Genomic DNA, 22,798 nt, shown 5'->3' with positions numbered 1-22,798 from the left:
ACGAGGGCTTCTGTTCCAGCTCGGGGTCGGGCTTCAGGCGCGAGGAGTGACTGCAGCTGTGGAGCTGCTCGAGCCCTGCACGTGGCAGCACTTCCTGCTGCGCACCGCGCTCCTGCGCTCCGTTCTGTCCCGTGTTGCGCAGCGAGGGAAGCGACCCGCTCTTGCCCCACGCAAGACTTTGAGCGGAGGCCTGGTGGTAGGAAGCTCCCTGGCAGATGGGTTTTGGTGTGCAACAGCCATGCCATGGTTCTGTGGTTTGTGTAATTGTTTCCGGCCTTGATGGAAGCCAGGAGTGACGCAGAAGCCCTGATTTCTGTCGTGCTGCAGGCAGTAGCTCATGGTGCTCAGTGCAGGCTTTCTCCGCTGCCTCTAAGTTGGCATATCCCGGTACATTGCTGCTGAGGGGAAATGAAATACACGGGCCTCTTGCAGCTGCTGTCTGCCTGGGCACACACTGGTAAGAGACAGATAAAGTTTGGGCTGCCTGCCCGACCTCTTCGCCGCCGGTTAAGGAAAGAGACAGAGGCTGAGAAAGCCCATCACAAATCTTTATTAAGCTTGTGTGGCTAACGATCAGCATGGAAGTAATATACCGTACGTTCTTCATTAGCTTACCCACTCAACGGAGACTCCGGGAATTAAGTATCATTAAAAAGTTACTTCTAAAAAATAAAGCCATTGAGAGGTTTGCTCCCTTCTGAAAAATAGCCAGCAGTGTCTTCAAGCTGCGTGTTTGCTTTGAGGAGGAGCTGATTTCTCTTTTTCAAGCTAGCCACGTAAAGACAGAGTCAGAACGACAGGTGGGGCAGCAGAGGTAAGAATTACCAGATATTAAAGCCCTGGCAAAACATTTTCTCATCTGCATTGCTTTGTTAGCATGGGGGAAATTCAAAAGAGAAACCATAGCTTTAGCTGAACTTAAGGGTTTTTCCTTGGCTTTTTTTTTTTTTTTTTTTAACCATGAACTTTCTCTCAGTCAAGCACCAGCATGACCGTGCTTGGACGCGGGGATCCTGTCCCCACACTTGAAGGGATTTTGCAGCTCAGTTCCCTCAGGAGGCTGCGAGGGCAGCCCAGGCACCGAGAAGGTCTTTGCTCCAAGGCAACGCCCTGCTGGAACCTGGGCCAGCAGCAGTGCAGGTACGCAGCAGCTGATGGGAAGCGGGGGTAACAGTGACTCAGCCTTGGTTGAAGTTGGTGAATGTGAGGTTTTAAAGATGAGGTTTCCTCTCCCCTATCCTTAATAAAACCGTTCCCCCTTAAGGTTAGCAGTACTATACATTCCACATGTTAGCAGCAAGTAGTTTCATGACCCTGATTAGTATTCACAGTAATATCAGGCTGTCGGCACATGAAATACAATCATCGTATAAGGTTAATAGTTACAATAGGCATGAGTGGATTAAGAACCACAAGAATATGATTTCCTGTACCTCCTTTTTCAAAAAAATATTCCTAAACTAAAAAAAAAATAATAGTAAGCAGTATTTGGATACCATGTGAGAGAGTCCTACAGAATGACAAAGAACGGCCAGCAGAATACACGGGTAATGCTGGGCATCCTGAGCGCAGCAGTCGCCATGGAACAGGTTGCTTAAGGACTCCTGTGCAGGTACAGGTAGTGGCAGTGCTTCCTGCAGTCTTTATACTGTTAACGCTGTTGCAGGAACAGTGTCAGCACAGTTACATTCTATATTTATTTAATTACAGAAGAGCTGAATATTCAACCGAGAAGTTCTAAAGGACTAGACAACGTAACACTAATACCCTTGAGCAGAGGTGGTTTCTGTGAGCACTTGCTGAGTACTGAATGCAATAACTAGGGCTGATATTCTTCAGAAGAGAGCAAGAACTGCTGTAAACAGTTTGACTCGAACAGTTTGTGGGCTTAAGGTAAGTCAGGCAGCTCTTACTGCACGCGCAGGTATCGCAGCATCCTGCCCAACCATCAGATTTAAGTATGCCATAAAAAAGTGTTTCATAAACTTCTACGTCCTGATGTTCAAAATGTTGCGGTGGAGAATTAAAAATCGGATCTACGCCCCAGGGTTCAGCACTCCTGCCCACAGAAATCCTGGCAGGCAAAGGGTGGCTAGAATTTGCTTTTGGTCTTCCTTTAAGATTTAAAGACATGCACAGCCCGTACAACGTACTGCCGGCAGATGGGGCACTCGCTCATTCTCTTGCCGCACTTTGTGCAAGTCACCATGTGGCCGCACTCCAGCAGGACGCAGTCGATCACTGCATCCATGCAGATCCGGCACAAGTTGTCATCGTTGTCATTCAGCTGTACCTTCTCACCCTCTGAAAGGCAAGGGAGAGGGAAGACACGCGTTCAGGCCCTGAAAACACTTCAGTCCTGGCGCCAGCACCAGCTAAAAGACAGACAGTTACTGCAGCATAAAGTTGTGTTGCTCCACGCTTACAACTGTTCTTCTAACTCCCAGCTAAGAAGAAATTCATATTCCTTAACCTCTAAGAGAGCATCCCGTTTTCAATTAAGTGCCTAATGACAGTGACTAAAATGCAGAGCTGCTTGTTTTCCATCTCTGAACTTGCTTTGTGTATTAGAACACTTTCCTCACGATGATACAAATACAGAATAAAACAGACCAAGAAGTCAAAGCATAAGCGAGTCCTGAAGCTGGTGGAACTGAACAGAGCCTGTCAGGTTTCAGTGCAAGTTTCCTCTATCAATGACTGTACGTTCTGTCAGACCATACAGGAAAAAACCCGAAGTCTAACGCTTGATTTCAGACAGGTTTTCAGCTCTAGTTTAATCATCAAACTGAGGGTCTCCCTTGAGCCGTGCTTTGACACTCACCAGCAGTTACCAGTGAGTGGCCAGCACCTGCAGAATCCTTCACCACACTGAGCCGGTTATTTCAGTGTTAGGTGCTGGCAACACCTGGCTGTGAAGCAGCCCCGGGCTGAGGCAGCATTCCAGTCACTGCAGTGGCCTGTTCCTCACACCCTGCCTGGTGGATGCAAGAATAAAGAGCCAGGCAGAAATTTTTCAGGCTGGCAGAGTCATCAGAAAGCTCTCTCTCCCAATATACTTTGTTAACAGAAGTCAGGCTGTGCGTATACTACAATCATGTAAGTGAAAGACTCCAATTGTTGAGCATAGAGGTTGGATGAATGCTAGTCACTGAGCTGCAGCCACAAAAACACCTTATCATGAAAGCATGGAGAGACCAAACCACTTGAACTTGGACTTTTGCCACTGTAGCTTTTAATTCTGTCCCACAGTAAAAGACCTGAATTACTTTGGTCTGTTGACAGCTACAAGAGAAGCTCTCTTGCTAATACCTTGTGAAATCTAATACAGGATGTGGAGGTGCCAAGTTTCACATTCTCTGAGGAACCAGTCCTCAGCTGTGCAATTTTACCTTCCCTGTGAAAGCTGAGCTCTCTAAGCTTTGGAAAGTAAATCTTTAAAAAAGCAGCACAATTCCTGGAAAGCTTTATTTACGCACTAGTACCACATTCAGCTACTCTATAGGTGTAGCTCCAACTGGGAGAACACTTGCCAGTTGTTCCACATAGGCAGAGCAAGTTAGACACCAAGTTCTCCTGCTGGCAGAACTGGCTACTGGAAAGCAGAAAAGAAAGGTAAGAACTGAATGTAAACCTACGTGTCTTGTGGTTTTCCTCACTCTCTCTGTACAGCCTGCTCACTTTTTCCACAAGTTCCCATTTCTCACAGCATCCTGAGTAGTTGACAAAGTTACACGCAAGGATCTCCTTCAGCTGCCGAACACTCAAGCCTTCGATGTCTTCCAGACTTGAAATATCAGACAGAGACGCTCTTGCTCGTTTTCTGGACAATCCGGGAGTCTGAAACACATAACTGTATGTTCTTAACTGTTCTGGTAAGTTCAAAGCACTAGACTATGCTTTCTTTTCAGAGCAAGTATTTACAGATGTGTTACTAAACACAGCTGATTCCGAAAGAATAGAGCACGATCCTAAACACTGACAGATCTAAATCCTTTGTGGTATCACATACCAAGTTTCTTTGCACAGTTCTCAACGCACCTGTTCCTCGGCACTTTCTTCTTCTTCATTATTTATAGAAGATGTTTCTGTTTGTCCCTGTGTGCAAAATGAAACTAATCAGGACAAAAAAAAAAACAAGAGTCCCCCCTCAATCTCTTCTAAAATACTTTTTCCCTCCTCCCAAACTGATCATTGATGACAACACTTTAAAGTTTCAGTTGCTACTAATCATTATCAACTCTAGTCATCCCTATCACCCTAGCTAGCAGTCTGATCTAGTCATCGTCTGTTTCCAGATCAGAAATAGAAAAGGCGTTTTCCAGCCCCCCGGCTGCACCAGCTGGTCCTTGCTAATTACTGTACCCGTAAAGGTGTCCCTGTGCTTCCCCCTCTGTTTGCAAGTTCTCCTTGAGACGACACTGACACCGACATAGAAAATGGATGAGTAAAAAACCCAGAAGTCTGTGACCGCGACGAGCGCAAGCTACTAGCGTCCATATCCTCCTCGGAGCCCAGGCCGTGGTGGCACAGCACGAGATCCACCAAGTCTTCTTTCTCCCTGCAAGTATCTGTCGGTATGTTTCTGAGAAGCAGGTACTGACGCAGATCCTTTACTTTCAATCTCATTAGCTGCGGTCGCTGAAATGCTGTTTCTTGCAGCAAGTGACAAGTAGAACATCTTCTGAGGTTCTCTTGTGAGATGGAACAAACCGAGCAAAAATCCTTCTTGCAGTCACAACACACGTGCTAAGAAGAATGAGAAAATAACCACTCAGTTGTGTCACAGAACACAAGCCTACAACCCTGCCCTTTCCTCCTCCAGACCACACAATTTACTGCTAGCCTTTCATCTTGATTTTGACATACATCAGTTTTAGGACTTAAGTCTAGAAAACTGCCCTGTCAAATAGTTCTGCAGCTACAGGACAACAAGGAAAGGGGAAACTGAACAAAACTGAGGAAAGAGGCTTCAGAGAATTAGGTCACTAAGCAGACAAGGTAATGATGATGGACAGTCGTCATATGCAGAAGTAACACCAACAATCTCAACTTTATTGATCTGGAAACTTAATTAACCCACCAGCTTGGCCCCAAATGAAGCAAGAGGCCATTGGAGTGCAACAGTATTTAAGAGGACTAAACCTGCTTGAGAAACAAACAGTATTTCACAGAAAGAAGCTGTGATACTAAGTTGGTAGTTGTTTAACTTTCCCATTATGCAGTTAGTTCATTTCAGTACCCCACCACTATGGTTGACATCATCTTCAAACACAAATTTGTTTTAATAGCCAAGATTCTGCACCTAAAACACGCATCTTACAAACTTGGATCAGCAAATTTCCAGGTCAGTTCAGATCCAGCGTGTCCCCAGTCAGTGACCGTCAGATCCCTTAACTTCTAATCCTGTCTGATGCTCATTTCCTGTGACCTCGGGATGAGGCACTTTCTCCCTCCCTATCTGCCTCAGTTGTCCTTACTGGAGGAAAAAATATATATACGTTCATAACCCAGTATACCTACAGATTAGATCATATTAGTAAAAATATGATGTAAAAGGAGATCTACTCACTTTTTTCCTAAAAACTGAAAAGGGAAGCCCGCAGGCTTTGCAAACCACGTTAGCACCTGCTGCAGCTGGAGATGGACACGACGAAAATCCTGTGTTAGGGGCAAAGCGGAACGGGCCAGCGCCTCCCGCAAAGCCGGACTGTTGGCCACGGACAGCTCCAGTACCCATGACTTCATTCAGCAAGCCACAGCAGGAAGCCCACATGGAAGTAGCTCCTGCCTGGAAAAATACAGAAAAAAAAGAAACTGAACATCTGAAGACTCAGATCACACGTGTCTTGCTGCTGAAGGGCCTCGCCGTTCCATCTGTCACCATCCCAGACGCGTGCCGTGTGAGATCCCAGAGCACTGGGCAGTCAGTGCACAAACATCTGTGCAGCCCAGCGAGCTCTCCTTCCCAGCTACAGTCCAAAGCAGGTAAGGTTTGCTTCTGAGAGGCTGAAGCAGGTACAAGGATCTTCCTTTCGCAGCTCCTTTTCTAGCAGAGTTCTGCACAAAATGGGGAAGGAATTTGAGGAGGTGATGCAAGAGCAAAGCAAAGGAGGAGACACTACTAAAAGTCAATGGTAGGCGAGGGACAAGAGCTTTCAGCTGATGAGAGGGATGAGAGTGAGCAGTATAGCAGCGCCCTGTAACGAGCGCAGAGCTGTCCCCTGTAGGATCTTCTCCAGAAGTAATTCAGTTCTTTTATGGCTCACAGTGAAGCTCCAAAAAACATTTCTGGATCCTCAAATGAGCAAACCAAACTTAATTCCAAACTCATCACGCTCTCGGTTTCTCTGAGAGGGGAACGTCTTTTGGGCCCTCCCTGGCCCCGCTCTTCTGCTCTATTATGTAAGGTCCAACAAAACTAAAACACTTCTGAGCAACCTTATTCCACACTGACTGTTTATCACAAACATGACACAGATTTTAGATAAATACATGCAGTTCATTGCTACTTGTTTATCCTTGAAAGCCTTCAGCACCAGATTCTCTATCAGAGTGCTACTTCAAGTTGGAATTTGGAACCCTTGTTGTTTGGGTCACATGGCTCATGGAAACCTCTTAAACAACAACAAGAACCAATGGAAGCACGCTGGGTTCTTTTTGGAAGGAAGCCGAGCGGTACAACTATCTTTTAAGCATAATTGTTGTTCACATTTTTTTCTTAACTATTCTAAGTTCTGCTGTTTGGTTTTTTATTCTGGGACAGCAGCCTGAACCCTCTGCCCCCTCAGGCGTAAAGACACGGAACCATTGGGTTTGAGCCTGGCAGCTCCTGACAACCAACCAGAGCACGTGGCAGCCCGGTGATGGCACTTCAGTTCCCGCAGTGACTGCTTTCCGTGTGGCCCTGAGCTGAGCACAGTCCTGCTACTGTTCTGGGAACTTGACAGCTGGAGGTACACAGAACGTCTTTTTTCAAAGCACGAAGCAGAAAAGCTCAGAAACAAGTCCTCGCTCTGGTGCAGAGAGAAGCTATGAGACACAGAGCCAAAGGACCAAACACCCTCTACAATGACACGTTCATGCAGGTGCCTTAAGCATGGAACATCAGAAGCACCTCTCCAACACACACAAACCTGGCACTGCGCTCTGACTGGTGTAAGCTGACAAGTGTTGCAATGCTAGCAGTGCGGTCGGTCCTTCTGCTTCAAAGCTGCGCAACACTGTGGGCAGCAATAACATCAAACACGTATGCAACAAACTCCATTCACTAGCCCAACTGTAGAGGCGTTTCAAGAGCCACATTCACCCCCAGGTGTACCCAGGAACCTTCACACAGCAGCACCCCATGCACAGAGAAAATCCACGGGAGCTCAGCGCATCACTGACCCTGGCTGGTACCCGCAGCTCACCGCCCTCTGACCTCCACACCGAGCCATCCAACCAAGCCTCGCTCCCTGCTTTCCAGCAACAGAGAATGGAAACGTCAACATTCCTTGCTCCTGTGCAAGACAAATGATGTGTAATTCTCCCAGCTTCTTAGGCAACACTTAAATAACTTTTCAGAAATGCATTCTTCAAACTGGTAACTGAAAACTCGGGAGCTCTCTTGGATGCGAGGTTGGTCTTTTGAAAAGCATTTTTCTTACCTTAAAGAAAAGTTGTCAGCTGCAAAAAAAAAAAAGACTGATTCTTTGCACAGTCTTACAGAATTGACACGCCAGCTTTATAGTTAAAAACAAGAATAAAAACAGCTGCAGGCAAATAAGCACAGAAAGATAAAACACTGAACCACAGATGTGCGTGTCAGAGTCCAACCTGCTCCGCTGCAGGGCACCCAGCAGCAGGACAGCACAACCAGGAGGAGGGAATGCAGCTGCTGCCCATGCCCTTACCTGACACTTTAACACTGGGTGAACTGATTTTATTCAAGAGCCTGTAACAACTCAGACAAGGCTATAAAGACTTAGTAAACATGTATCTAGGAAGTTTGTCATCCACTTCTGATACATGAATTTTCTAAGTATTGGATTGAAAACGCGTGTTACAGTTGCTCTAAGAGTGGACCCATGCAGTGCAACACAGCCTCCTTAATTTTCTCCTTAACCTAAGTCAGCCCTGGAACCTCCCTACAAGAGCAAGCCAGAAAGCACCAACGCAAGGCACAAATGAGACGCTAAAACAAGCAGCTTCCTCCCTTGAGAGCTAATCACAACGTGGACAAGCAGCCGAAGCCTTTCCAGCCTCCCTCCCCCCCCCCCTTCCCTTTTCTCACGAGCTGCCAGCAGCTATCTATCTTCCAGCTCCACCCTACGTGCACCGTGCACGGCTCACAGATCGCCTTTCGGCCCTTCTGCCGGTAAGCACGCTCAGGAAGCAGAGGAGCGCTCCCAGCTCTCCGTGCCTTTAGGGATGCGGCCGCACGGCCCGGCCACAGCAGCAGGAGGGATTCTCCTGCGGAACTCACGCCTGTACAGCCCACAGCTCCCAGGTTTAACACCCTGAGGCCGTACAGAGCTTTCCCCAAAACGGAGCTCAGCGGGGAGACCCGGCTTCAGACAGCCCTGAAGGCACGGCGACCACCTGGGGGTGAGACGAGGTGGCACGCGGGTGCTCTGAGGGATCGGGCTTTGCCTCAGGCCCTGCCCGGCCGCTGACTCAGCGAAGGGCCCCTCAGAGAGGCGGGTACCGGCCCGGGAGCCCCTCGGTGACGGCCGCGGCCTGAGGGGAGCGGAGAGCCGCGGCGCAGCCCGGTCCGCCCCACCCCCACCGGGATCCCAGCCGCACCGCACGCCGTTTCGGCCGCCCTCGTCCCTCCCACAGCCGTCCCAGCTGGAGGAAGCCCGTCACCTTCATGGCCGCTCCGCTGCCGCCGCCTCAGCCCGGCACCGACCCCCGCCCTGCGCCGCGCTCCGCGGGCCGCCTCACGGAGGGCGGGCCTTCCCGCGGAGCCGCGTCCCATTGGCTGTTCTCCCTGAGACGGCAGCGGGAGGAGCCAATGGGAGGAGAGGAAGCTCCGCTGAGGGCGGGAGCGGAGGTGACCCTGAGGCGAGGCTGAGGCCGCGGCCCTCGGCGATGGGCTCTAAGTTACAGCAGAGGTTTATTATTTGAAAACGCAGCTCCGAACGGCTTCCGGATCCCGTTATTATTTTCTTTACCCTACAGATATATTTAAAAAAAAACAATTGTAAGAACCAAAAGCTTTTAACATATATTATAGCAGTGTTACAATAAAAAAGCAAATCCCGAGGCAAGCTTTACATGAGGGCACACAGAGCCAGGAGGGACCAACAGGAGTGGCTGAGAACACGTCCCGAGCCCAGGCCCTATTTACTCACACAGAAGACACTGCAGAGTCCTTCATTACTTTGGTGGGGGGGGGGGGGCTGTCTGTGGAGCAGGGCTTAGAGACGGGCCAAAACATGAGTTTTTTCCATGAGCTCTGGCAAGGGCTGCTGACAGAATGCCTCCCAGACACAGCTGTGGCAGAGCCAGTGGCTGTGCTGACAGCTGCCCTTGGCACTCTGCCTTCATTTGGGCAGATCTCGATGAGTCACATTTATGACGCGTGATTCGAGATCACTTTATCGCTATGCCTGAGTTTTAACCACGTCTGTTGTTCTTTAAGCAGGGAGCTTGAACCTCAGCTGCTGCTGTGTGGCTGCAAAGTGGCATTGCAGAGCTCTATTAATAAAGTCTTGCCCTCGCTGAGCCCTCTGGGTTGTGCCAAGGAGGCATTAAAAGATTTAAATCTATTAATGCCAGTGTCCCATTTACTCTTGCCATGGAATGACAAGGAATGATGACTCACTGGAGCTCCGTGATCCCCCAAGGTTTTATACAGTGAAGTAGAGAAGTGATTCTTAGCAGGAACCACCATTTGTTTTCAATGTAACCAGCTGCAAAATCACAGAAGCATAAAGATTGAAAAAGACCTCTAAGCTCATCAAGTCCAGCCCATCCCTACCACGCCCAAAATCTTACATTAATCTTGAAATAAATGTTAATCTCTGGGCTTTATTTGGGAATTTCAGACTGGGTATTACTACCCATACTGAAACTCCTTATAACGTTCACTCCAAGAGGCACACAGTAATTTGGATTTACCATTTGAGCAGGTTCAAAGCAGAAGGATTGTCAGTGTCATTTGTGTGTTGAGTTTGGAGAGTTACACAGCGTCAGGATTTGTGCTGGACGTATCACTTCCTTTTCTGTCCAACTTCTGCAAACACTGACTGCAGCTCTCATCTCTGCTCCTCCCTGCAGCCCACTTTGCCACTTCGGTGCTTCCGCCCAAGCTGTCTTATTTTATTTTCAGGAAATACCACAAAATTAACCTTTGTAACATAACAGCTGTAGCTATTTACTGCATGGCATGACACCATGATGAGACATGACGTATTACAACTGTTGCGGTCCGGGCCCCACAGCTGTCCGGAACGTTTCCCGATGGCTCAGTCCGCCAGCCGGCCCAGAAAGAGCAGAGCACAGATCCTCCTCTCATTGGCCACGGCGCCCCTCACGTGACGGAAGCTGTGGCGGTGATTGGCTGGCGGGCGTAACCGGTTTCCCGGCGGGAGGCGTCCGGGCGCCGCTATGGCGAGCGTGCACGAGAGCCTGTACTTCAACCCGATGATGACCAATGGCGTGGTGCACGCCAACGTGTTCGGCATCAAGGACTGGGTCACCCCCTACAAGATGGCGCTGCTAGTGCTCCTCAGCGAGCTGGGCCGTGCTGGCTCGCAGCTTGGCCTGCTGGAGCGGCGGCGGCTCAACCGGCTGCTGCTGCCGCTGCTGCAGGTGGGGAGCGGGCCTGAGGGGCGGGGGGGGCGACCCTGACTTGTGCTCTGTCGCGACATGTCGCTCTCCTCGTCATCCCCAGGGGCCTGACATGCCGCTGTCGCGACTGCGCAAGGCCATCGAGGAGTGCTGTCCCAGCCTGGCCGGCTCCGTGCACATCAGGTGGGTGGCGGGTCCCTCCCGGGGGGCAGGGGGGGTTCTCGGTGGGATCCTCAGCTCTGGGGGTGCCCCTGTCACAGTGCTGTCACCGTTCTGTCGCAGGTGACGCAGCCAGGACATGCACGGTTGCTGGTTTCTGCCCCCATATCTATGGATAAATGCACCCTTCTGTTTGTTCTCATCCTGCCAGGATTGGGCCCTGGGCAGCCTGAGCTGTGGGTGATAGCCAGCTCATGGCAGAGGGTGGGGCTGGGGGGGCTTTAAGGTCCCCCCCCATTCTAAGCCTCTCTTTGATTCTGAGAACTAGCTGCCACTTGCTTCCATCTGTGTTTGCTCATCCATACCTGATATAGAGGAACATTGTTTGACGCACGATATTTAATCCCTACAAGTGTTGTTTGTTTTCTTGTTTGTTTTCCCTGTTTAGGTTAAAGCTCATAGCAGAAGGAGAGCTGAAAGATATGGAACAATTTTTTGATGACCTTTCAGATTCATTCAGTGGAACAGAGCCAGAAGTTCATAAAACGAGTGTCATAGGTAACTAGCTGTCATCTGTCAGCTGCTGCTGGTGGCATTCTCTCAAGATACAGCTTTTCTTTTTATGGAGGAGTAAAGTAAAATAATATGATCTTTCTCTTTACTCAAATGTTTTGTACTAACCAGTAATATTCTGTAGTGTGCACCTCTTGCTGATATTGTTCTGTGATCTGATAATCTGTGAGTTTTGCCACAAAATTAATGTGAGGTTTATACTTGGCAGAACTGAGTTTTATCAGTTGGTAGGCTGAGATGAGACACTTAACAACATTTAAGCTTCTGGCTATTATAATGATTTCTACTCTGCTCTCTGAAATAAAACCCTTACAGACCGATGTCATAGCATAAGTTTTCCTTTACAGGTCTATTTCTGCGCCATATGATCTTGGCATACAATAAGCTTTCTTTTAGTCAGGTCTACAAACTTTACACTGCACTTCAGCAGTACTTTCTAAATGATGAGAAAAAAAGTGGAATTGATGAGAATGATATGGAGCTGACGAATACAGAGGAACTGGATGGGAAAATGGAGAAAGAAGAACTTGATTTACCTCTAAGGTGATATATTAATACTGAAATCTTAAATCAAATTAGTCGTATTTCAGATTACTGTATGCATCAAAGTAAACTTTGGCTTTGTCCAGCTTCTACCGAAGATTTTACCCTGTTAAATGCCTTTCTGCTTGCAGAGGAGGGGGAAAATGGGACAGTTATGTCACCTTTAGATTCAGAGGTTCTGTTCAAAGGTTCTGTCTTTGTGTTGATGAAACTGAAGGACCGTGAAGGAGTTGTATCCTTTCAGGTTATTTTTCCCAGAGCCTGATGCACGCTGGCAGAGGTAGGTGGCCTCTCCGTCTCCTTGGTGCCACCGTGTGGTGACATTTGTAAGTGGCAGCAGTTCTGCTCTTGCAGAAGATGGCGGTAGTGCGTTCTCATGCTCAGCTAGGGAGCTGCAAACTAAAGGCCACGTGCTGCCCACCACAGCCCAGTGCCGAACGATTTCTTCCCAGGTTATGTAGTGTGTGATGTGCTGAAGCTGTTGGAAAGATCACTTCAGCTTCCAGCACAGAAAGGTTCCTCTTTGAGGAAAAGCTAAGCTTAACATTTTTGGTTTTTCTTTTTCCCCCTTTCCAAATGAATAAACGTGTTCATTGACATCAAATGTGAGAAGCAAACACTGAGACATTTCACTTGCTTGGAAAGTGTTCCACTGTAAAAATAATCCTAGAAGTATTTTGTGTATATGTATACTTAAATACCATTTCAGAAGTATATTTTTAAGTAAGTCTGTGTTTATCCAAGTGCTGCTATAGCTTGAGTCATTTAACAGTTTTTGGAGTCAGCTTTGAGCTGTAGCTCTGGTCTTTCCATTGCAAAACAGCTCTTTTCTGGAGTGATGCATGTGACCAAAGTGCCAGTTCATTTCTTTCTGAACATCTTCAGAAGAAGAGAAAAACAGAGCAAACCACTGGAATATGTCAGCACACATCTTATATCTGCTGCTTTTTAGTTTAGTTTTCGTGTGTATTTAGGGTAACATTCAGATTGACCACAGTCTCCGCAGGCTGAAGATTGCAACTGCACCATATGAAATCATTTGGATTGCTGACTTTGATGTGGCAGATTCTATTCTGAATTAAATTTACTCTTTTTAATTTCCTTTTATGCCTCTGAGCTTATAGTATCTCATAAAGATTCGTAAGGCAGAAGTGTGGAGCGTCGGATAAAATGTGCTTCCTTGTATTTTATTTCATTGCCCCTCTTTGTAACAGGAGTGCTTTTTAACAGGGAAGAAGAGATATCTTGCAGTGGGCCTCTTTCCCAGAAACAAGCAGAGTATTTTCTTTCTCAGCAGGTACGTTAATTCTGAACAATTTGAGTAAATGATCTGTAACATGACTTTCACCTTCAGTTTTATCCAGTGTCAAGCAGGATGTTTTCTTAGATCTGTAAAGACTTGTTGATTATACTGCGTGTCATTGCTCAGTATGAGCACTTGAGCATAAATGTGTTTTCTATCTAAGCATGGACACTGTATGATGATATGTGATCTGAGAAGATCACATCCATTCCGACTCCTGCTTCAAATTTGCTGTCTGCTAAATGTGTAGTTTTGTTGATTATTTCAGCTGGTAATATAAAAAGGAGCAGAAATACATGAGTATAATTGTCATTGAATGCTCTGCACACTTACCATAGTTTGCTAACAAAATCAAGTATGCATCATATGTAATGTTTCATATACATTTAAAAAGTTTAAAGTCTCAGTCCTGCAGGGATCTTTACTATTATGGATTGTGGAATCTGGCATGGATTTACTTTTGCTTAGTTTAGTTTCCTGATCTTTTTGTTTATCTTGTGAGAACGTTTGTGTAATTGCAGCAAGCAATCTGTTGTACCGATTCTTGAAAAATAGAATTCTTTAAGTACCTTCAAACAGTCCCTCAAAAAACGCTTTTATTTTACCCAAGCTCTTTGATCTCTGGAAAATGGATGCTATAATGCAGCGAAGGATAAAACTGCCACTTATGTTTCAGTGTCATAACAGAGCTGTTCTGAAATCCGCTTTAATGCTCTCTTCAGGCAGATAATGGAATGACAATCATGTATCAAAATATATTCATGATGTTCAAGTTGGAGTTACTTAGCATTGGTTTCGATGTTGATTCTAGGCTTCTCTACTAAAGAACGATGAAACAAAGGCACTTACTCCAGTATCTTTACAAAAGGAATTGAATAACTTGTTAAAATTTAATCCAGACTTTGCTGAAGCAGTAAGTATCTTTTTCTTCATCCAGAATGGTTGTAAAGGGATTTCTTCATGTTTCCAGGATGGAATTGTTTGTTTGAGAGTGTTTTTTTCTATATCAAAACACGCAAGCAGATGATAGAAATGTGAGCAAGTTGCATGGAAATGTTCAGTAATTTAGACCAAAACTCCTGAAGGTACAGAAACCTTAATTAATCTGAGTGCCTAACAACACGTCTAGCTTTATGCATAGATATAATCCTCTTAGTTTTGGTGGGACTGTGTCAGTTCATTTTTGTTGAACTCAGTCTAAAACTTTTCCTAAAAAATTTCATACTTCCATAGTTTAACAATCATTGTTAGGTGAAATACTGATTTTGATGACTTGTGTTCACTTAACTTAGCTAAAGCTGATTTTTCTTCAAATTTCAGCATTATTTAAGCTACTTAAATAGTCTCAGAGTGCACGATGTCTTCAGTTCAACGCACAGCCTCCTTCATTATTTTGACCGCTTGATTCTCACCGGAGCAGAAAGCAAAAGCAATGGGGATGAAGGTTATGGTCGGAGTCTGCGATACGCCGCTCTGAACCTGGCTGCACTGCACTGTCGGTTTGGCCATTAGTAAGTCAATATGTTGTACTGCACGACTAAAATTTGTCTTACTGCATCTCATCATTGCTGACCAGTAGGCTGTTTGTTCAGTACGAAGATCTGTTTGAGTGGAGAAGGGAGCTCTCTAATCTATATTTGCCATAGTTGGGTTGGAATTTTCTAGTGATCTTGATTTGTTTGGGTTTGTTTTTATTTTGACATTTATTTGGTTTCCATAATAACCGGGCCTCTTACAGCACTGTAAGAACTGGTATTTGTCGGTGTCCTGCTGCAGCCGTTTCCTAGGGATTTAAGTTCTCAATTGCTGTATTTCCATGATCTCAGAAAGGTCAGTGGGCACAAATGCTTGTTTTCAACTATATTCTCAAGAAACTGTTGTAGTTTTTCTGTTATATTCAAATCAGCGTAGAGCTGATGGTCAGGAAAAAGAATAATTTTAAAAAGCCACCTAGGGGTGGGTGTAACTTTATCAATAAAGCTGGCTTACCCATCTCCATATATGGTTTGCATTTATCGACTGCTGCCTGGGTGAATCATGTGGAAGGCCTGGAGATGGCAGGAGACGAGGAAGAGTTAACAACTCTTTCTGCAGAGGCTGACACTTTCTGTTGCCCTTATTCAAGCACTAACTTGGCACTTTGGCATGCACACAGGTTTGAAGGCCTGCGTAGGGATTACAGTTGCATTTTTGTAGTGGCCTGCAGTTGCCATCTTGCTCATTAGCCTCAAGAATAGAATATGTTGCTTGAGTGCTAGATGGAAACCGGAGGCTTTTTCCTTCCATCTTTTAAATCACTTTTCTTTTGAGTGCAATATGCATAATTTAGATGAGTATTCTGTACTGTTGTAACACTGCATTTTAAGCACTACGGGAGCGCTAATATTTTCTTTTTTTGTTTGCTGATAGTCAACAAGCTGAACTTGCACTTCAGGAAGCCATCCGGATTGCACAGGAGTCTAACGATCATGTTTGTTTGCAGCACTGCCTGGTAAGATAGCTGTGCTGAAACGGAGGTTAGGTCACCTTTATCTGTGTTATCTGAGCCTTTGCTCAGTGAACTGTTGCAGAACTCTTACAATAACATCTCATCAGACGGATCTGTAATTTAAATATGACAGTCCCACAGTGGGGTGATGTTGTTTCTGGCAGATGGGTCACCCAGATCAACAAATGCTGGAGATCATAGGATGGTTTTGTTGTGATTCAGGGTTACTTGCAGGAGTTGTGGTCAAAGAGTTACTCAGAACTAGGGTCAAAGTTTAGGCTTGTGTGTTTTAAAGAGACAAAGTATTTCATAAACTTTCTCCTTACTGTCTCCTGGGTTTTCAGAGTCATTGGCCTTTTCAGCAAACAAAAAGGAGAAAGGAAAGAATTCGTTTACTCTGTATTTTCTTCTGTAATTAAAATTTGTGTTATCAGACTCTGGAGATCTGCTTCCCACTTTATAATGGTGTTTCTGTGCATTACTCTGAAACCTCTTTCTTTCCTAGAGCTGGTTACACATCTCAGAGCAGAAGATATTTGATAGTTGTGTTCTGCTGGAGCACTCAGTAAACAAATCCTTGCACTTTGGTTTGCCAGTAAGTCCGTTTCATTTCTCTTTAACTGTGTTCTGGGACCAGAAATGGTCCACAGTCTGTGCACCATTTAGGACCTGGGCACATCATGCAATCTGCTAGTGCTCAAGGGAGGTTCTTAAGCCTCAGACTTCCCTGAAACTCAGTGCTGATGCCTCTGGCAGGGCTTTGAATACATTTGCTCATGTGGCTTCATTCTAGCTGTGAAATCTCGTATGGCAGCTTCCCCCTTAGATGGTGTTGTGCCCTGTATCAATTGGCTGCAATGTCTTTTTTTTTGAGAGAAGTGTTCTAAAAGGAACTAAACTCCTGATGGTGGGAGACGAGAGCAGGTGTGGCCGGTTGGAGGGGTGGGGGAGGGAAGGCTCTATTTTCACAGCTGTTTAATCGCTGGAGAAATCCAGGTACAAGTCCAGTCATCCTCTCTAAAACTACTGTGTGGGGGTGTGGAAGTTACCTTTCATATCTATCAAAATGGCATTCACCTATGTGTGGGTGTGTGCGAGTGTATTTAAAGAAATGCCTGAAGCAGTGTTCCTTTGTCTGTGCTGAATAACATCACATCTCTTTCTTTGGGGGTTTTTCTTAATTTATGACTCTTGCTCCGGTGTACTCTATTGTCTTTCAATGATTTTGGATTTTTTTTTCCCCCTCTTCCCAGTACCTTGCTTCCCTGGGAATACAGTCCTTGGTTCAGCAAAGAGCTTTTGCAGGAAAGGCTGCCAACAAACTAATGGATGCCTTAAAAGATTCTGATCTGTTGCACTGGAAACACAGCTTGTCAGAGCTTATTGATATTAGTATAGCACAGAAGACTGCAATTTGGAGATTATATGGCCGCAGGTACTTTGTTTCTTTTAAACTCTTGGGTTAGCTCACTCTACTTGTTAGCACATAATGCATTTTGAGTTATTTATATAGGTGTAGCAAGTAACTGTGTGTCTACAGTGCACTAAAATAAAGCAATCAGACTGTGATTTGGTACAGGCTGGATGCAGTTGCTTCCATTCTCTTGTGTACATTTAGAAGTCGTTCTGGAGAAGAGATTCAGTCTCCATTTAGTAGTGGCAAATAGTGCATAAGTCAATCCTGTGTCCCTGTTTTCAGCATTACTGTACTTAGACTGTGTGCAGCTTTCAGTATGCAGTACTTGATGTGCTTGCATAGTCTGGAGGTCCCAGGCAGCGGTTGTTTTACAAGTTCTCATTCTCCCCCAGACCCCTGGAGTACCCAGAAAATCATCCTGTAGACCACAGTCATAACATGAACTTTAGAAAATGATGTTTGTTGCATGAAAGCTAAAAGATGTCTCTCTTGCTCAAGCACCATGGCGCTTCAACAAGCCCAAACACTGCTGAGCATGAACAGCCTGGAGGCTGTGAATGTGGGCGTTCAGCAGAATAACACAGAGGCCTTTGCTGTAGTACTGTGTCACCTGGCTGAGCTACACGCAGAGCAGGTGAGTTTTATGGCTAGTTGCACAAAAAGTCATTTGGGTGAGAGGATGCGTGGGTGGTATCGACAGAGTGTGAGACTTGAATCGGTTTTTGTTCTGCCTTTAATGTCTGCACTGGGGGCGAAGGAAATATAGGGCTTTTGCCTGGCAAGTTCTTGCTGTAAAGGTTGTGTTAAAATCAAGGGGAGTGGTGCTTGCCCTCCTCTGTGTTTATCAGCGCTGTTTCTGTGTTACAGGGATACTTTGCAGCTGCTTCTGAAATACTGAAACATCTAAAGGAGAGATTCCCTCCCAATAGTCAGCACGCACAGGTAGAATATATATATAATTTAGCCTGTATATTGCATAACTGTTATACAATAGGATCTGAATTCCACTGTGTCTGAATTCATGTCTTTCCTCCGTATGCCTGGGGCCATACGTTTACTGATTTCATTTGGCTCGTGACCCCACCAGGAGCCACGTGGCTTAAACTCTCTACAAAAACATGAAAAAGATGTGTTGTTGTTTTATAGCCTCCTAAGAACACACTGCTTACATAGAGCTGTAATTGACAGAGGAATACACATCTGCTTCATGAGCACATGTAGAAATTAAACGGTCTACACCGATTTGGAGCTTCAAAGTTCTATTTAATTAGTGGTAATTATTTTGATATATTACACTCCAGAAATAACCCAGAGGTCATCTATTGTGCCACACTGGAAAACACATTTGCATATCAGTCTAAAACATACTATTTATGTTAAACTGTTCAAGATTCTATGAAATTTAGTTTGATCCTCCTTTCTTTGCTGTGGAACAGGTCTGCTATTTTAAAGCATTAGTAATGATTTTAAAGCTTTTTTACTTAAGGTGCAATCAAATAGGTGAACTGTAGTATTGAAACATTACTCCGGACCTGAGCATTTCTGTTGAGGGCTGTAATTTAGTAAAGACAGTAATTGGACAGTGGAGTTAGTTGTGTCTAGACATAAATGTCCCCAGGGGAAAATAAAAATGAAGTTCTAACTTGTGGTTAGAAAGTGAGCAGTTACAACTTCTAAAACTTGTTCCTGGATGTTCTTTGTTTAGCTTTGGATGCTGTTTGATCAAAAAATACAGTTTGAAAGAGCCATGAATGATGGCAGATACCACATAGCAGATTCTCTTGTAGCAGGAATTACAGCCCTTAATAGCATTGAAGGAGTGTACAGGTAAGAAGTTATGAACCTGCACGTGCTTGCAGGTCTATCCCGTGAAGATAATGAAAAATAAAGCAAAATGATTGCTGGCAGTCATTTGTGTTAATGGTCTCCCCTTTCCAGAGTTAATTATTATCATGTTGTCTATCTGCAGTGCTTACTCCTTTCGTGTACGTCCTGCAATCATCATTTTTGGTTGTTTGTCTGAGCATTCTGAAAACATAAGTAGCATCGGTGAAATTCCTGTTGTTCTAGAGCTGTAGATCTGGCCTGAGAATACAAAATACTTCTTCCAAATCTGCCATGGTAACTGTGCTTAAACCTTAGCACAATGCAGAGTTTTATATAAGATAGATCCAAGGGATGTAAGGCCAAGTCTCAATTCTGCTACAGTATGAGCTTGAGTTACGTCTTCATCTGTGTCCTAGTTTATATGTCTACAAAGTGGGGCGATACGATTTTTTTTCTTTCACCTTAATTTGTTCTTGTTTCTCCATGACAGTGTTAGAAATAGATAGGGTTAAAGCTTGCTGATTGCCAAGCATAAAGAAAATTTGCTGTTGAAAGCAATTGTTTTTAACTGAGGCAAAACACCTAAAACACAGCCAATGGCAGTAAGCTGGCAGGTTGGTATTCAAGCTGTGGGACCTGATGCTCGTCCTTCTGCAATTGGACTGCCTGTTATTTCCCTGGTCTTTAAATACACCGCACAGTGTATGGATTTGGGGTGTTTTTACACATCTCCCCCAGCTCTGTGTTTGTTTCTTATTTCCCTGTTCTCCCTCGTTCCCTCTCACTCTTTGTCCCTGTTGGCTTATGCCAATTTTAGCTACCTTACCTCAGGTCTGTTTTTCTTCCACAAATAATTATTTGTGCTTGCCAGTTTGCGCGCCCTCCCACTTCTGCTCCCTATTTGGCCTTGGTTTTGGCAATCCCTCTTTTCTATCTAAAGCTGCTTCATGAGTTTGATCCTTTCTGCATGTGAGTTGTCCAGCAAGCAGAGGTTCTTGGTTTTTGCTCTGCTCGTGTGTATAGCATGCATGTGTTTTGTCAGAATGCCATTCTGCAGTCGCAGGGAACAGAGGTCACAAAATAGAGACCTGCTTTACTGTAATCTGGAGAGCAGAATTATATCTAAAATACAAAGATATCAGTGATGTTTTCTTTCTACCACGGCAGAAAAGCCATTGTATTGAAAGCCCAAAATCAAATGTTAGAAGCACACAAGCTTTTACAGAAATTGTTGATCCACTGCCAGGAAATCAAGAACACCGAGATAGTGATTAGGTAAGAACGCTTCATTTTCAGAGCATTAAAGCCACTTTGCAGTGATCAGAATCGGCCATTTCAATTTGTCTGTGTACAGACTTGACCAGTGCTCAGATTACTTAAAATGATTTGGAGATTACTACATAATTTCATATGTTAAACATGATGTAGAGGAATCCTCAGACTGTTATGGCATTGAAACCTAGTAACCTTACATAAACTAAAAGGCAGTCAATGTAAAGTTTCGCGAAGATTTATGGCAGAAAGGAAATAATGCATGCAAAAATAAATAGAAAGTAGAAACATGTATGTCATTGTACCTTTGTGCTAACCTACTGAGTAGTTACTGTTAATTCCCTTTTTGTGAGGAGATGACATCTCCTCTTAAGAGTATGACTTAAGTTGATTGTATATGCAGAAATGTAATTCATAACAAAATCAACTTTGTTACCGGTAGAGTAATTGTTTGGGGAGCAAGTGGACATCTTTCACAAAAAGAAAACAGTTTACAGTTCTTTCTCTCTCTTTTGGTTAGTGTACTGCTGTCAGTAGCAGAGCTGTACTGGAGATCTTCGTGTCATACCATTGCTTTGCCTGTCCTGCTTCAGGCTCTTGCCTTCTCTCGAGAATATAGTCTACAATACTTGGCTTCTGAGACCGTGCTGAACTTGGCTTTCTCCCAGGTATGTTTGATTTGTGTTTTCATGGGGTCGTAGGGCGTTTTTTGCTGGGGATCTGGATTCTGTTTTTACTCCTGGGAGATTTAAGAACATAACGTTGTTGGAATTAAGCTATTGATTCTGATGAAGTATGTTCTAAATGTAAAATCTTATGAGGAAGCTGAAAGTTGAGTTCCACGTTCATCAGTAAGATGGGTAGCTATTTTATGTAATTAAGCAGGCAAGCATAAATTGGCCCCGCCTTCATTTCTCCAGTTGTTATTTTTAAGCTGTTTGTTTGGCTTTCTAGTAGCACAGTTTGGCATGTGCCTGAATCATAAACAATGTTTGTCATGGAGCTCGGTTACGTTGTTTTTTCTGAGCTGGCAGGGACCCAGTTGTCAGCACTGACTGGAGTGGAGAAGCCATGCCTAATCATTTCAGATAGTAGCTCGTGTCTCCTAATGAGTTTTGACTTATAAGACAATTGTGGGGTAAAAAATAACATCCTTGCCTGTAGCATTATTGTATTAGAAACAGATGTGGTTTATGGCTTATGGTTCTTCTGAGGAGAAGCTGCTCTCACCAGTGGATTCCAGTATTAAACCAACAAAGTGTTTCTTTCAGCTGATCCTTGGCGTTCCTGAACAAGTCCTGAATATTTTGCACATGGCAATAGAACCTGGCTTGGCCCATGGAGCTGTATTAGACAAAGGCTGTGCCATGTTCTTGGTGGCCAAGTGTCAGGTGGCTTCTACTGCTTCATACACTCAGCAAAAGAAGGCTGAAGGTAATGTCAAGGGTAACTCTCCCCTCTGAAACAGGGCTCCCTTGAAGAGTGCTTACCAGTGGGTATATTGGAGTCCTGCTGCACAATTGCTGTTAATAAAGTTTAAACAATATAATGGAGTGTGTTAGCTAGTAATCAATTAGGAGAATTAATTTGGAAGTAGTTGTTCAATAGATGCATTGTCTGTAACAGAATGTTGTTTATCTGCATATTTCAACACCCGTACTTTGCAGCAAAGGTTGAATAACAGAAACTAGCTGAAAGACCACGTTGCTAAGACACAGATTGTTTTGAAAAGCTGAGGAATTTATAATTGGGCTCCTTAGAATTGAGCTGTATTGTTTGGAGTAGTTGTGATATTGATTTGTATATGGCTGTCCTCTTTCCTCACAGCTTTGGAATCTGCTATTCTGAATCTGAATGAAGCTAAGACTTACCTTGCCAAGGTGGACTGCAAAGAGCAGCTCAGAGACGTTCTTTACTTCCAAGCCCGGCTGTTCCACACCCTAGGCAAGACCCAGGAAAGGAATAAATGTGCCATGTTGTTCCGTCAGTTGCACCAGGAGCTGCCTGCTCACGGTGTCCCCTTAATAAATGCGTTCAAGTGAAGCATTCAAAGATGAGACTTGTTTGTTTTCCTGTTTTTTATGGATGTCTTTTTACTGTATTCAATCACCCGTGTTTCAGAATAATTGCCAATAAATCGTGGTCTTCTGTAGAACAAGCTTGTATTTTGTTCGCAGTGACGCAGGGGAAAGTATAGGTTTCCACCCATTCCACTTCTAGACTGTGCTTGAAATTAAGAGTAAGAATTGAATGAAGAACATAAAAAAAGCCTCTTGGCTGCAACACAAACACGCTGAGGGGAGTAGCGCAGTCACCATGAAATAATACCTGTTCTTAGTGGTGACGTATTCGGAAGCGGTGCTGCCTTTGTGAACTTGGGCACAAGTAAAAGTAGTGGGAAATGTAGGCGAGGCTTTTGTGCTCGGTTTCAGTGGTA

At 44.7% G+C, this 22,798-nt stretch overlaps 2 protein-coding genes across 3 annotated transcripts; one reads left to right on the top strand and one right to left on the bottom strand.

The window, feature by feature from the left end:
• On the bottom strand, nt 533–8,992 carry RNF34 (ring finger protein 34). The gene is made up of 6 exons (XM_021413316.1): nt 8,851–8,992; nt 5,573–5,791; nt 4,366–4,749; nt 4,042–4,098; nt 3,639–3,840; nt 533–2,304 (listed from the first exon to the last, which is right to left on the bottom strand). Exons 1-6 carry the CDS (start codon nt 8,854–8,856, stop codon nt 2,117–2,119), a joined length of 1,056 nt encoding a protein of 351 aa, XP_021268991.1. The 5' UTR covers nt 8,857–8,992; the 3' UTR covers nt 533–2,116.
• On the top strand, nt 10,538–22,519 carry ANAPC5 (anaphase promoting complex subunit 5). 2 transcript variants are annotated; one of them, XM_021413312.1, is made up of 17 exons: nt 10,538–10,800; nt 10,883–10,962; nt 11,387–11,496; nt 11,859–12,054; nt 13,285–13,351; nt 14,169–14,270; nt 14,678–14,868; nt 15,767–15,848; nt 16,351–16,440; nt 17,099–17,280; nt 17,761–17,896; nt 18,130–18,204; nt 18,968–19,089; nt 20,257–20,364; nt 20,882–21,029; nt 21,633–21,795; nt 22,189–22,519. In XM_021413312.1, the coding sequence occupies exons 1-17, from the start codon at nt 10,597–10,599 to the stop codon at nt 22,401–22,403; spliced, it is 2,271 nt and encodes a 756-aa protein (XP_021268987.1). In that variant the 5' UTR covers nt 10,538–10,596; the 3' UTR covers nt 22,404–22,519. The 2 variants fall into 2 exon arrangements, with proteins under 2 accessions (XP_021268987.1, XP_021268988.1); XM_021413313.1 differs by lacking the exon at nt 20,257–20,364.

The sequence above is a fragment of the Numida meleagris genome, chromosome 14 (genome assembly GCF_002078875.1).
Source record: "Numida meleagris isolate 19003 breed g44 Domestic line chromosome 14, NumMel1.0, whole genome shotgun sequence".
NCBI lineage: Eukaryota > Metazoa > Chordata > Aves > Galliformes > Numididae > Numida > Numida meleagris.
Note: the sequence above shows the minus strand (reverse complement) of the source record. Positions and strands in the feature narration are given on the sequence as shown.